Source organism: Leuciscus leuciscus (assembly GCF_965113295.1).
Source record: "Leuciscus leuciscus genome assembly, chromosome: 2".
Taxonomy (NCBI): domain Eukaryota; kingdom Metazoa; phylum Chordata; class Actinopteri; order Cypriniformes; family Leuciscidae; genus Leuciscus; species Leuciscus leuciscus.
In genome coordinates, this window is record NC_138726.1 from 49,415,917 (window position 1) to 49,432,650 (window position 16,734).

The following is a 16,734-nucleotide window of genomic DNA, read 5'->3' on the forward strand; positions in this document are numbered from 1 at the left end:
TTGATCATGTAAAGATCATATTCCCCCATACAAGAAAACAAGAAATTACATTTTGCATAAAGAATATGAGGGATTTTTCTTTTTTGCATTATGACGAGCATTTTTAAAAGGTTATTTTTCTTACTATTCTTATTACAGTAATGTTAAATTTAATTAAATTATTGATTATTTAAATTTAAAATGTTTTTATACAATACATCATGGTAGTATTTGTTCTAATGGTTTACATTTTTTCTGATTTAATGGAAAAATAATTACAACTGCATTTTACTGTGTTATGATTATAATATCTATTATTGAAAATATTGGGAGTAGAAAGTGTATAATAGTATATAATGTGTGTATTAAAATTATCTTACCAACCCTAAACTTTTCAATGGTATATATACCATTCAAAAGTTTAGGGTTGGTAAGATATTTTTATGTTTTTGAAAGAAGTCTCTGCTCACCAAGGCTGCATTTATTTGATCAGAAATACAGTAAAAACAACAATATTGTGACATTTTAACTGTTACAACTGTTACAATTTAAGATAACCGTTCACACAACAAAGAAAACAAGGAAATTGGAAAGATCTCTGCCCAAACCCTAGTATGAAATAATGAAAATGATTAAATGTTTTTACTCATAGCACTTTCCACTCATTTTCCAATCCGATTGAATTTCCGACCTCAAAATCAAATGCAAACCATAATAAATCCAAACTATAACACTCCTATTTCAAATCTAATGCTTCATGGAAAATAAGAAAAACAGATCAAATCAAAACTCTAACATAATCTGCAAGATGGGCCATATTCTTAATAAAATGTTAATGTTTGGCATAATCAATTATGTCGTGAACACTAATAATTATACTGAGGTTATGTAGAATCATCCCAATACGCAAGTATCCATATGTATGCGTGTTTGAGTCTAGCAGTGGTTTAACAATCCAGAATTCACAGCAAATGTGCGTGATTGCAGCAGTGTGCATGTGAATGGGGGGATGGGACGATCTGGAGGCACGCCAGGGATAGGTGAGCTGTCACTGGTCATTAACATCATCACTGCCACGACACAAGGAAGCAGGGAGGCTGGGGGAAGTGGGCGGAGATTGTTTGGCCATAAAATGCAAGTGTGATGGAAAACTTGTTCTCCTACCTTTCTGAACTGCCACATGGCAGTTGCCTCATGGGAAACCCAGGCACGCAAACAACTTATATCATAATAGTTATTGTCGAAAGGGAACGCACACCAATACAATAATGCACAAATGAATAGCTGTCAAGTAATTCATGGTGACCGAGGGCGGAAAATAAACTGATTGCTGTAATTGCTGGAAGTACAATTTTAAAACAAGATGATAAAGAATATGGTTTCATGGATGCAATTATATTTATGTCATGGTAGGAATTATTGTCATCCTCCTTGGTTAAATATGAACAAAGAAGCCTGTAAAAAATAAATCTGCATTGTTAATCCTTTTGAATTTTTATTAAAAAAATTCATATGAATCTAACTTTTCATTGAAGTAAAATAATTGAAAATGTGGGGAAATATCTCTTTATGAAATAAATGTTCTTCTCTTCAGTTCACCTCACTCATTTTCTATAGGGTTCAGGTCTGGGAACTTGGATGGTCATGGCAGAAGCTTCATTTTGTGTTCAGTGACACATTTTTGTGTTGATTTTAATGTTTGTTTTGGATCATTGTCCTGATGGAAGATGCAACCATGGCCCATTATAAGATTTCTAGACTGTCAGGTTTAGATTTTTTATCTGGTATTGGCTAGAATCCATGATATTGGAGTCCATCCATTTGAAGTCCAGGACCTCCTGCAGAAAAATAGGCCCACAACATTAAAGATCCGGGAGTATATTTATATTTAACTAAAATGTTAAATACGAATGGGAGTATACTTCAGAGATATTTTACTCCTAAGAATTTCTAGGGGTGCCAATAATTGTAGCCAACGTGTTTTGGAGAAAAACATTTATTTCATAATGTGATTTCCCCCCCACTTTCAATTCTTTTACTTCAATGAAAGGTTAGATTTTTTTGATAAAACAAAAAAAAAAGAAAGATCAAAAGCATAAACCATGCAGATTTATTTTCAGTCATCTTTGATCATATTTACCCAGGGTGCCAATAATTCTGTGAATATATAATATTTAGATTATATTAAAAGCTTCTTAAAACTAAAAACATTCTTTAAAAAATTACTGACAATAGTTTATATAATAACAATAATTTAATAGGCCAATATTTAATTTAAATATTTAGTTTATATAATAACAATAATTTAATAGGCCAATATTTAATTTAAATATTTAGATTATATAAGTTTTCCTAAATTAAAAAAAAATATATATATAAACAAAACATATTTTAATTAAATTTATATTTAAGTATAAAGTTTTCACAAACCAAAATACTTTTTATGATGGTAAAAAAAGAAAAAAAAAGAAGAAATTAATTTGGATAAAACAACCATATTGCAATGATTAAATCATGTACATTTTACATTAAAAAAAAAAAAAAAAATATATATATATTTATTTTTATGAAGGTTTTAGCTGTGCTTGAATGTAATTTGTCAGTTGAAATGTGACTGGCTCTGACATACTGTAGCCCCGCCCTTGTCCCAATACCACTGTCACTCAGCATTACTCCTCCTCATTAGCTACGATGGGAAAGTTTGTCTAAAGCAGAAATAGCACCGCTTGGCTCACAGTTCACAAAGCTGGGGTCACAAAACCCTGCCAGCACAGGACTGGGATTCGGTCTCAGAAACATTCTTTAATATGGATCAGGACCCTCCCATTTTTACTCATGAATAATCTATTAATCTACATTAAACTGCATTGAGAACTCATTAATATGCATTTCCAGTGACCTCGGTCATCTGTTTTGGTTCCATTGAAAAGCAGCCAGCTGTAGGTGTCAGGGTAAAGATGGTCATAAAATTCATCAAGTTTTTATGACCACTTACTCAATGACTGCCTGTTTAAAGGTTTTGATTTATGCAACCTTTAGAAGAACGCTTCTTATCCATATTCAAAGAAGAAGAAGAAAAAAAGGGAGGACAAAGCAGCCCAATAATTCCTCCTTTCAACATTAAAATCTTAAAAACTTCAAGTGTTAATCAAGTATATAATCACTGATAACCAGGGAGTTGGAAATGTACATACCATTAATTATCAACTGCAAATTCTCAAAACCCCTCACCTGAAAAATAAATATTCTTTATGATGCACAAAGCTATTTTTACTATGTGGACAGAGTTCAGAAACTAGCTGTCAGATGAAAGAAAGTACTGTGAAAGCCCTTCAAGAGTGTGGGAAAGTTATTTTTAGCAGCCATGCCAGAACCGACAAAGACTTCTACTCGGTCATCTTCTGCTCCGGATCAAAATTCCACCTTTGAACCGGCCGACAGTGGACCAGGTGGGGGTGAGGAGGACTTGCTGATGATGGCAAGTTTAGCTCAAAGTTTTTCGCTGGCTTTTTAAAGTGAAGCAGTGCAGCTCTAAAGACTTTTACTTTATTTCTACACAATAATTGCAGCATATCTGCTCAAATATTCCAGGAACAGAGGGAAGCGGAGTCAAATACCAACCGTTTAACAATTAAAAACAACATCAGTCTAACTGCACATGATTTAACGGTTACCACTTCTGTGCAAGAAACTTTTCAATCAAGATATTATGATCTGATTATCACCAAGTACACAATCCTTGCTTTTATTTTCATAACCTACATTTTCAAAAAATAGGGTATTATGTTCAGAATGGCACACTGCCTTCTATTTTTTGAAATAAAGTAGTATGCATACCATGAACAGTATGCACATGCATGGCCGAGAACATTTGCCAAAATTTGTCAATGCAAAGAAAACTGTGGAATACTGTATTATACAATGCAATGTGCTTGGATATATAAATACATACACTACCGTTCAAAGGTTTGGGGTCAGTAAGATTTTTAATGTTTTTAAAAGAAGTATCTTCTGCTCACCAAGGCTGCATTTATTTGATTAAAAATACAAACAAAAACAGAAATATTGTGAAATATTATTCCAATTTAAAACAGCGGTTTTCTATGTGAATATACAGTAAAGTGTAATTTATTCCTGTGATCAAAGCTGAATTTTCAGCATCATTACTCCAGTCTTCAGTGTCACATGATCCTTCAGAAATCATTCTAATATGATGATTTGATGCTCAAGAAACATTTATGATTATTATCAATGTCGAAAACAGTTATTTACATTTTTATTTCATGATACTATGATGAATAGAAAGTTCAAAAGAACAGCATTTATCTGAAATCTAAAGCTTTTGTAACATTAAACACTACCCTTCAAAAGTTTGGGGTCAGTAAGAATTTTAATTTTATTTTTTGGGGAAATAAATAAAATAAATCAATACTTTTATTCATCAAGGATGAGTTAAACTGATCGAAAGTTACAGTAAAGACATTTATAATGTTAGAAAATATTCTATTTTAAATAAATGCTGTTCTTTTGAACTTTCTATTCATCAAAGAATTTTGAAAAAAATTGTACACAACTGTTTTCAACATTGATAATAATAATGTTTCTTGAGCATCAAATCATCATATTAGAATGATTTCTGAAGGATCATGTGACACTGAAGACTGGAGTAATGATGCTGAAAATCAGCTTTGATCACAGGAATAAATTTCAGTTTAAAATATATTAAAATAGAAAACAGTCATTTTAAATTGTCATAATATTTCACAATATTACTGTTTTTTTTTTATTGTTTTTTATCAAATAAATGCAGCCTTGGTGAGCAGAAGATACTTCTTTTAAAAACATAAAAAAATCTTACTGACCCCAAACTTTTGAACGGTAGTGTATATATATATATATATAGTATATTGTATATTCAAATGTCCCCAAAAAAATTGGTGATTCTTAATTGGTGTTCTGACAGCAGCTGCATCACACACCATTAGTAAATGATTTCATAAAGCTTTGTGTGTAAATGGTTTTATAATGTTTTCAAAACTCTTACGTGCGATAGCGAGTGGTCGTTGATGCATTTCCTACGCAACGACATAAGCCAGTCATTTTCTGCATGTTTTCTTTTGTGCACAAAAACTTTATTAACATTTTAAGTTACAAATCCATGTCAATACAAAAAAATCCATGTCATGACTCATGACCCCTTTAATTTATTTTAAAAAAAAGAAAACTTGTACTGAACTCAAACTTTTGAACGGGAGTGTAAATCAACACTCAAATGATACAAAAAAAAGTATGAAAAAAATTTATTACAAAAATTATATTGGCCACTGCAAAACTCATACTGGTTAACCACCAAAACTAACCCTCCAAAAACTTGCAACAAGGCCCAACCAACCAGACCAAAATACAGCACAGGCTGGCCCAGACACAACCAATCAATCAAGATCTTGCCGCAGGAACAGAACCTTCAAAACTAAGACGGGACAACAAAAAAACAATTACTAAAGGAATGCTTGTGTGGTTATGAAAAATTATAAAACCAATGTTCTGACATATCACCATAAATAAGTCCACACAAGTCTTAAATATGCTCTCAACTATATAAAAAAAAAAAGTTTGGTGATCTTTCAAGATTGTACCTCCATGAGCCACGGCTAATTTTACCCAAATCTTGGGATGAAGATCATCTGAGCTCACCTCTAGAAACCCCAACACCCTCAAGGTGTGTTTGGCTCAAGTTTGGGTCAGGGGTCGCTCTAGGGTAAGTATAGTTTAATCACATACCTCCTACATTCCAGCCTGAATCCTCACCCCACTCGTTGTTGAGCGTTCAACTGGCATGCGTGCGTATGCGTGAGTGTTTGCTAATCACGATTTTCCTCATAACCCCTCTCTCTCTCTCTACCTGCCGGAACAGGGACAGAGGTTAATTCTGTCTGCAGGGCATTCTGGGCAATTGACTGCTCATCAACCGCAAACTGAACTTTACCAGTCAGTCAAAGACAAGCAGCCGAAATGCTCCTCTGGGTAGCTGAGCGACAGCATGTAGACCCAGCCTGCATTAATAACATTACAGCACAGCAGCTCACCTCAACAGATAGACAGAATATCAACAATCTCTCTCAAATCACGCTTGGCTGCATTTGCTTTCGAGAGTTGGGAAGCAAGATTTACTCGAAATTTACTCGAAAATGCAAGATTTACAAATGAAAATGTTCAATTAAAAAACATACTTAAGCATCTTCTGTTGATTAGATTCCAACTCTTCCTTCCTTCACTATACAGTGCAAAAAAAAAAAAAAGTTTTAATGAATATAATTTTATTACTGAATGAGCACAAAATTATTATTATTAAAACAATAACTTTAGTTTGGTAATTTTAGATTGTGTTTGTGTGCGTGTATATAATATATAATATATTATATTTTTATATATTATATATATATATATATATATATATATTTTTTTTTTATATATATATATATTTTTTTTTTCTGATGCCTACTTTCACTTGAAGCAAGACTGAAACGTTAGCATGAAAGTTGTTTTTTTAAATAATCAAGCAAAGTGATGATGATTAATCATCAAAATAAACCATCATCTTATCGGTTATCGGCCATAACAAATATAATTATAACACATGACCCCACATTTCTATATCAGTGCATCCCTAAAAATAACAAATTAATCGTGCATTTCATTAGCAGTATACAAGAAAGTTACATGCAAGTTAGGAATAATTCAGTCTAATATTTCAAAAAACATGTCTTGCATGGTTTTTCTATGTGTGAAAACTCATCTTTCGTGGTCATGTTGCCATGACGTGACTAATCTTTGATTGACGTGTGCACTCTAAACGACCTGACTGACACACACTTGGCCTGCCAATCACCTTTCAAAATACAATCATTAAACACAGATCAGATCTGATTCACACTGACTCATCTTAAAGGGAAGGTGAAGAGCATGTCTTTCTTTGTACGAATGAAGGATGGACTAATGGCATGGCTAGCAATGTTACCAGCGAGCAGGCGGCAAAGGGGCCATATCATAATTCAAGTCATAATTCAGAGGTTCTGAGTGCCAAAAGTCCACCGAGCTCTCAATGTAAAAAGATCAAGAAAACTCTATTCTTCATTATATGACCTTTTTATAGTAAATACAGTTTTTTTTTTTTTTTTGTACTTGATGTGGTGACAATGTAAACATACATTAACAATTTGTGTCTCTCAGTCAAACCTTCCCATCACGGCTGCGTCAGATATATTCACGGAATGATGGCCGAGTGAGGCGTGTGGTTGGAGCGCACACACGCTACCAACAGCCCCGCAGGGAAAACTCACAGCATGAATTTAGTTTCGCCCAGTGTAAACTCTGCACGGCACATTTGTTTGTGTGCGTGACAATGTATTGGCGTAACATTATCTATCAAAGACCGGTTTGTAGGTTATAGTCTAGATTGGAATGGTAAGATCGAATGGGGAAAATCCCTCATGAAGACAAGTCACTATCTCTTCCTTTCACTTATATTTTCACATCAGTTTTTCCTGAGAAATTCTCAACTGCTACTGACAAAATTTGTGAAATAAAATACAGTATTTCTGTCAGCCCAAGGTTCACGGGATCAATTTTCAGGGAATGCATAAACTGATAAAACACATACCTTAACTGTAATACTGTTTAGGGTACACACACACACACACACACACACACACACACACACACACAAATAATAATCGCTGGGTTGAGTCTTTCGGGTCTATTTTTGGGGGTTACATTTTCAGTGTTTGGGTAGTTTTGGGTTAGACGTAACAACCCAGTGGTTGATTTATTTATCACGGGCTTGTTGCATCCTCTTCAGGAGAGAGCAGTTCTCAGTGCCATCAAATTTCAGTGCATTTCTTCTGTAAAATACAAGTTTGTGTACATTTTATTTTATCTATACAATCCTTACTGTGCAGTAAATCATTTAATTTTATGGAAAGCAACATACAGGGACGCGATGTGAGTCACCTAAACGAGTGTTGAATCGGTCTATATGAAAACGTTTGATGCCTTGCGTAAAGATACTAAATCTAAATACTTTGGGATGTTAAATATGTCCTCAGTGCTGTTCACTGATGGTTTATGGGCAGGTTATGGACAGCATATTTCAGCTATGATTGAAACGCAGGATGGCGATCTAAAGTTACGAGAGCCAGCACAGTTACAGTTTTGTTAAACAGGTTTAAATGTATAGGCAATAGCCCAATTTGAAGGGTAAAATTAGCCCAAGATTGTGTCCTATCTTTACCCAGCCCTTGGGAATCGAACCCTTGACCTTGGCTTGCTAACACCATGTGTTTGAGGTAAGAACTATCCTACTATCCTTAAAAGGGTTGTGTCAAAAGATCAGGAGAAAAGATGTTAAGGTATATTACACTGCCTAAAAAAATACACACAAATTCTTCAGCGCTGCTACAACACAAACCTACATTTGAGCCCTTCCACAAACTCAAAGTGGTCGGCCCATTAAACAGCCATTGAGGGAAACCACCTTGACTTTTATTGACCCTATAAATCTAGTGAGGAGTGGATGAGAGGTCTCTGCCTTAGACAGCGTTTAAAGACAAAGACTACTGGTCCTTCTGAGACAATAGACTTCCTGATTAACTATTAACAGCTTCACCAGTGATAACTTAATTAGGGGCCAATGATGGGGCTTCAGTAAGAGCCTGGGCCCTTTCATTTGTGTCCACTTGATGGACAGGCACTCATTGGTTGGAAGTGGATTGTGTGTGTGTGTTTGTGTGTGTGTGTTGAAGAGTTTTACAAAAAAAAAAAAAAAAAAAAAAAAAAAAAAAAAGGGACAGAATAAAGACTTATTGTAGCTTATTTGGGATTTTTACTAACAAACAAGTTTCTAAGGTTTAACAGACAACTTCTACAGACAATATTTATAGTGTTGGGGGTAACGTATTACAAGTAACGTGAGTAACGTAATGTAATCAGATTACTTTTTCAAGTAACTAGTAAAGTGCGTTTAAATGTACAACTAAATATCTGATTTACTTTTTAAAATAAGTAACACAAATTACTTTATTATTCACATTTATTGATCGACACCTCTTGAGAAATCTTGAGAAAGTGCAGTAGTGCTGTAAAAACATGATGGTTATTGTAGTTTTAGAATAAATGTGAGCATTTACTCATCTAACTTACACAAAAACAGATCAAGTATTCCTCAAAATGAATAAAAATAGTCATATGCAAACTCAGAATACTACGCAAACCTGCATTAATCAAATACATTAGATAATACAAATATACTTGTATGTAATCTCACATTAATAACCAATGTCTTTGCTGCTGACTTTTGATGATCCAATTCAACCATACCAATAAGCAAAAATTATATTAGATAAACATCACATTTACATTTACATTTATTCATTTAGCTGACGCTTATATCCGAAGCGACTTACAATTGCTATATATGTCAGAGGTCGCACGCCTCTGGAGCAACTAGGGGTTAAGTGTCTTGCTCAGGGACACATTGGTGTCTCACAGTGGATTCGAACCCGGGTCTCTCACACCAAAGGCATGTGTCTTATCCATTGCGCCACCATCACATTTGTGTTTAATTTTGTTTCTTTTTGTTTTTGCTGTCAAAGTGCCTTTACATTTGCCAAAAAGAGAACTACTGTTTTTTATTTTATTAAACAAACAAGCCCAGCCAAGGTGAAAAAACGTGAAAGTAACATTACATTATTTTCCATAAAAAGTAACCAAGTAACAAAATGAGTTACTTTTTATGGAGCAAAGCAATATAGTAACTTTATTTTTCGGACAAAATATTACTTTCAAATTTTTTTTGATCTGACCTGTCTGAGTGCCATATAATTCCCAGTGAAAACAAGTTACACACATTAAAGAAAGTGTATTTATGAGACTTCAGAAAGAAAATCTCAAAGTCTTTAAAGGTAATTCTTTGAGGTGTAACATCTCCAGTCTAAAATCAATAGTTTCAACCTTTCAAATTGACACTCAATAGCTGAGGAAAATAAACAGGAATTAGTGAAGCACAGCTAATGTGGACATCAATTCATAATCATGACCTCCTAATATGTGCACTGATTCGAGAGACATGGGGGAAGAAAAATAAAATTAGCAATTAAAATAAGTAATTTCTTAGCACCTAGTAACATCATACGCTTCCTGTTCGCCACGAGAACGAACAAACATTAAGATAAAAAAAGCTGCATGAATATATATATATATATATATATATATATATATATATATATATATATATATATATATATATATATATATATCATATTTTTCAAAGAACCTTTTTAAATGTATCTGGTGTACTGTGACATTACTGTGAACTCACCTCAATTGTGAACTGCTTCCTCTTGAGTTTGAAGGCCAAATCTTTCGTATCGGGTACTTCACATGACAGACAGTTCAGATGGGGCAACTGACGAACATGCAGGAGACCTGAACAAACACAGAAGACATTAACAGCGAATCATATTACTGTGTAAACGTGCTAGAAATACACACTGTCAGAGATATTATTCAGTATAGACTCAAAAGTTTGGAGTGGGTAAGATTTTTTAAATGTTTTCGAGAGATGTTTCTTTTGCTCACCAAGGCTGCATTTATTTGATTAAAAATACATTTCAATATATTTCAATATGTAATTTATTCCTGTGATGGCAAAGCTGAATTTTCAGCATCATTACTCCAGTCTTCAGTGTCACATGATCCTTCAGAAATCAGTCTAATATGCTGATTTGCTGCTCGAGAACACACACACACAAAAAAATGTGTAGGATTTCATTTTTGAAACAATTTTCACTCAGAAATTGCTAGTAAATTTCATAAATAGAAGAAACTGCAAGTGGCACATTGAATTAAATGTGAAATTTTGAAGTAAAATGACTTCTTGTAAACATACTCCAAATATGTATGTTTTAGGGGTGACCCCGAATAGTCGAAGATTCGATGCTTCGATAGGAGGAGCCTGATTCGACTACCGATCTCACGGTCGAATCATCGCAGAGGTGTTATGAAACGAGGATCATGCCACTTTGGCTATAATGAGGGCGCCCAACGTCTGATTTCACATAGAACTAGCTTTTATGTCAATACGTTAATATTCAGCCTATTATGATAATGCTGTAGGCCTATATAAAAATGAGCAAAGAAAGAAGCTTTTAATAAATATTTTTTAACATGCGTGAATAAATCCAAACACCCCGTGACAGATTTAAGTTTCACTTTCAATCCGTGACCGACAGAGGAGCGTCTTCGCGGCAAGGATTTAAATCTTTAACAATGTCTGGGATAAGAAAATCTAAAGTCTGGATGTACACCATCAGAAAGGATATTCTCCAAGGCTGGATTTAGCATCAGGAAAACCATGATCGCACTTCTGCCGGCCAACGTTAACATGTTTCACGCATAGACTGGGTTTCACGTTAGAATGTATTTTATCCGCGCACAATTTGAAAAGACTCCAACGGACAGACAGAGTGAAAGACGTTCAGGATTTGTTCTCTCGATCAGGTACAAGTGATTTCAAAAATTAATTTTCAGCCTGTTCTAATTTTATTTTTGGATGCTGTGAACATTTTTTGCTAAAAAGACTGCCTCTCCAGTTTAGCATTTATTGTTGTTTCTGCAGTTAAAAAGACAAAGTTGAAAATTCTGGCTACTATCGTTATTTTAATAATTTCTTTATTTTTATTTTATTTATTAATCTGTCAGGGTTATCTAATCTAACTATTTGTGGCTTGTATTTTGAATATATGTTCCCCTGCACTTTAGGCATTTTGCACACATTTGCTCCTCATCCTGTGACTTGATTCTGATTTATTTCGTTTTGTATTTTATTTAGGCTATTAGAAAGGTATATTCTGTTCTAATTTAATTTAGTAAATTAATTGTTTATTTTTTCGGTGCATCGATGTTGTGCTGTAGGCTGGCCTGCTCGCACAGGTAATTTAGCCGATTTAATTTGATTTGCATGTGAAATGCAAATCTGCAGTGTGGCCTTTCTGGAGTTATTTATGTTATTTCTTAGTTTTATTGATCAAAATGTTTTTATACATTTTCTTCTATATCTTTGTGTGATTTTCTGTACATCGCGGCTTTCAAACGTTAAAGCCCCGCCCCCATACACATGATTCGACTATTAGTCGACTATAGGCAAGACATGACGATTCTGATTCGACTATGAAAATCCATAGTCGGGGACAGCCCTAGTATGTTTCATTTCCAACTTCGAAAAATAATGTTAATATTATTTGCTTAATTATTATATTGCTTAACAATATTTTGTGGAAACCATGATAATTTGTTTCAGGATTCTTTGATGAATAGAAAGTTTAAATAATAGCATTTATTTGAAATATAAATATTTTGAAAAATCATAAATATCTTTACTGTCACTTTAGATCAAATTAATGCATCCTTGCTGAATATAATCTTACGGACTGCAAACTTTTGAACGGTAGTGTGAACACTGTAGTGCTTATGGGGATCATTTTTAATAAACGAAAAACTGAAACTGCACTCAAAATCCATTCTGGCAGGACATTTCAATGGGCATGACGTTTCTGACTATATTGCACAGGATAATAAACATGTTGTGAAACAAATATTTTCCCCAGGTATTGTTTTGCCTGTTACCTATTTAAACAGATTCTTGTTTTCATTGTCTGCTGAGTTTTACTGTGGGCACATGTAGCTATCATCTTTCACACTGGCCACTATAGCATTGTATCAACCATTATTTTATTAGCTGCACCAATGGGCAGAAACCAAAACATATGAGAGAAGGACTGCAGCGCAGGGAGGAGAGAAATGGGTTGGTGGGAGGGAGAGAAAGCCAGAGAGGTGAGTGGAGGATGGGGGTAAAACAAGGTCAGTCGGCACAGGGGCATGTTGGGAAGAGAGAAAGCTTTTTCGCCCTCTTTAATTCCTCCCTCCATCTTTTTTTCCCTCAGTTATGTGGCCAGTAGAAATATGACATTAAAAAGAAGCACTGAAGACCAGGATGAGAGGATGGAAAGAGCATGTGTATGTGTGTGTGTAAAGGCCCCGCTTGTAAAGGGACCCGTGCGCTAGGTTGATTCCGCTCGAGTTGATTCGCTGTGACAGAACTCCCAACATGCTTTGTGCAGTGGACACACCACAGAAAAGAAAGAGTGGCCTCATGTACGTCTTCACATTCACTAAGACCTTATGGCACAGCATTATTCATGAAATGAGGTAAAAATCAATAGCAAAAGCTAACAATAACTGTTCGAACACACTAAAAGTAAGGATATGCATTGCGGAGATGTTTGTGAAACCATCTGGAAAGCATTGCATATATATTTTATATTTATTAGTATCTTATCGGTTTTCACATACAATTGAAACAACACTAACATAATTAGAGTCTTATTTTGTTCACAAATATCTCAAAAAGAACTAATTCATGAATGTGAAATCATTAATTTCTAACATCTGTATTGCTAAACAAATGCTCAATTATATTTACCACCCATCCAATACGCATTGACATTGCACGTGTGGGATCACAGAATCCATGTATTATCTAATCAAATAACTAAAAACTAAATTGACAAAAGTGAATGACCTAACATTTTTTTTTAAATAATGTATTATATTATATTATTATATAAAATGATAAAATAACAAATAAATATGAAAACAACGTAACATAATAAATAAAAGTACTAATTCATAAAATTGAAAACATTAGAGTGTAATTTGATTATAAATACCTTAATAAAGAAACAAAACAAAATAATAAAATAAGCAAGTAAATAACTAAGCACATAAACAATCATCTGAGGTCATTAGTGTTTGTAAACCACACCCCCTCTGGCCATTCCGTACTTGCAAATGAATGCAAGAAAGAAACAGGGCAGGGGGCGGAAACAAGGAGAGAGAACTGTAAACAAACTGACCTTTACAGAGAGATGGACAAAAAAAGAAAAAAAGAACGAAAGATAAAGCATGCAACATTAAGAGATGGCGGGAGTGTACGATGAAAACAAGGGAGGATATAAAGAGGCACAACGAGAGGAAAAAGGACAGAACGGAAAGAGCGCGAGCCCAAAAGATCTTCCTCATCTGCAGTGTGGCTACAGAGAGGTTTTAGCCAGTATGAAAATATTGATTCTGCAACTCTGCGGCCCCTGAGGGCTGTGCTGGGTGCTTGTGATGGGGCGGTGGGGGCTCTCTCTCTCTCTGTGTGTGTGTGTGTGTGTGTGTGTGTGTGTGTGTGTGTGTGTGTGTGTGTGTGTGTGTGTGTGTTTTCCGTGGCAGCTGAATCTCCCCCTGGCCTGTCTGCCAAGGAGCACGTCTGATTGAACACGGCCACACTAACAGGAGCTGACAGCTAGAGAGAGGTCCACCCTGCCTGCCCCTTTCTACTAATGCACTTTACTGAGCGAGTGTGTGTGTGTGTGTGTGTTTGTGAGAGCCAGAAAGATAGGATGATGCAAAAGGCATGAATAAGACGAGGGACCAATGAAACGTATTTTGAAAATAGATTTTCTGAAGAAATGCGAGGGTTAGTCCGTCATGATTCTAGATTGGTGTGGATAGTTGCCAGGGTGTTGCTATGCAGTAGCTGAGGTGTTCTATGCAGTGTTATTTAAGTATTATTTACATACCGCTACAGTATTTATTAATGTTCTGAATTCACTTTTATTTTTCTATATATTCAGTTTTCGTGTTAGATTAAGTTTTAGTAATTTTGCTTTGTGCTTTTGTCCTTTTTAGTCGTTTTTTAAAAATATTTTTCTTTATTTAGCTTTATTTTAGTTTTAGTAGCCTACTTTAGCTTTTTTTTTTTATAATATAATACTGTATATTTTTATTTAACAATATTTTTAGTTGACAATAACAACACTGATTCTGAGTCACCCTCATGTCATTGATAAACTATTATTGTTTTTATTATTATTTGAATTATATTTATGTTTATTATTTATGTTTTCACTTTAATTTTTGTTTAAAACTAAAACCATCAAAAAATATATTTGTTAAACGTATTTTATTTCAGCAATTTTATTTCTCATTTCCGTTTAGGTTGAGTTAAAGTACTAAAAAAACTCAAATTAAATAAACTAAAATGAATAAATAACAATTTATAAATGCTATATAGACATATTAAAAATGACAAAAACACAACAAATTTACTTAATTAACAATAATAACCCTGGTCCTTGTAACATTCTGGTCTCTAGATACGTAGATTTTTGGTCTCTAGTCTCTTTTGGTATCTGGTCTCTAGATATGTCCATCAGTTTTATAATTTGCCATAAAAAAAATCGAAATCCCATTGCTTAAATTAGGTATCAATCGGTGCAGAAGGAGTTACAAGCCAAGAATGAATACTTAGGCTTTGGAGATTTTCTGTCAGTGTATTTTAACTCTTGCATGTATGTTTCTTCTCACCATGATAGTCTTTGTAAAGTGGGTTGGTCTCCATCTCTGAGCCTCTGAATGATTCCAGAGCGATGGCTGTGTCACTCAGTCTGATTATTCGTCCCATTACGGCTCTGTTCTGAGAGTGCGAGACAGAAAGAGAGAGTGGGAAAAGATGAGAAAGACAAGATAAATACATGAGAAGAGTCCAATTAAAAGTGTACAAACAAATGTAGAAACATCTAGAGCGAAGCTGAGAGCATCTCTTGCTAATTAAACCCATCCTAACAAGCAGGGGTTTCACTCCCTTTACTCTGAGAACTGAATTAGGTCATCATTATCTCTCGGAAAAATGGAGCAGGGTATTCCGGAGGCGGAATTCATGATCTTACAATGAGGCCGGAGCTTACAGATCTAAAACCACCTCAGTCAGCAGTGATTTAAAAAAATATATATATCCATTTTACCAACACCACTCTCTATGATGATTGTTCACATTTGAGGTAAAAAAATGTTTTCCTTAAAATTCATTACAATTAAAAATGTGGGGGTTCAGTATGATTTATTTGGGGAAAGAAATGAATGCTGTTATTCAGCAAGGATGCATTAAATTGATTAGAAATGACATAACAAAGTTACAATTCTATTTCAAATAAATGCTGTTCTTTTTAACTTTCAATTCATCAAAGAATCCTGAAAAGAAATGTTTCACGGTTTCCAGAAAAATATTAAGCAGCACAACTGTTTTCAACATTGATAATAATCAGACATGTTTATTGAGCAGCAAATCATCATATTAGAATGATTTCTGAAGGATCATGTGACACTGAAGACTGGAGTAATGATGCTGAAAATTCAGCTTTGCATCACAGGAATAAATTAAATAGTATTTTCAAATAGAAAATATTAATTTGACATTGTATTAATATTTCACCAAATAAATGCAGCCTAGGTGAGCAAACTTTTGAATGGTAGTGTATGTGCTAATAGCAACAGTTTATTTAATTACTGATAATAAGCAGTGTAGCTAGTATGCTTGATCACTGTACTGATAATACTTAGGTTAACAGATTTAAATAAACTCTAGACCTCAGTGCAACCCATCCAACAACTGTGCATCTGTTTAGTAAAGGAAAGTAAGAAAGTATTACTTTTCACACATGGTGATAAACAGGCCAGAATTGGGCCATAATATCATAGAGAATTTGCTGTAAGTAACCACCTAGAAACCATCCAGAACTTAGGAATGACATAGCAACAGCCTGGCGACCTCCCAGAACACCCTTCCAAGTTTGAACGGGTGTGAAATTCAATACA

General features: G+C 34.3%; 1 protein-coding gene across 1 annotated transcript in view; it reads right to left on the reverse strand.

The window, feature by feature from the left end:
- Positions 1-16,734, reverse strand: part of elp4 (elongator acetyltransferase complex subunit 4) — a 66,751-nt gene that overhangs the window by 16,607 nt on the left and 33,410 nt on the right. The window contains exons 8-9 of the mRNA XM_082157659.1: positions 15,448-15,556; positions 10,355-10,461 (exon numbers count right to left, since the gene is read on the reverse strand). Coding sequence (XP_082013785.1) covers positions 10,355-10,461; positions 15,448-15,556 — 216 coding nt within the window. The remainder of the gene's footprint in view (positions 1-10,354; positions 10,462-15,447; positions 15,557-16,734) is intronic.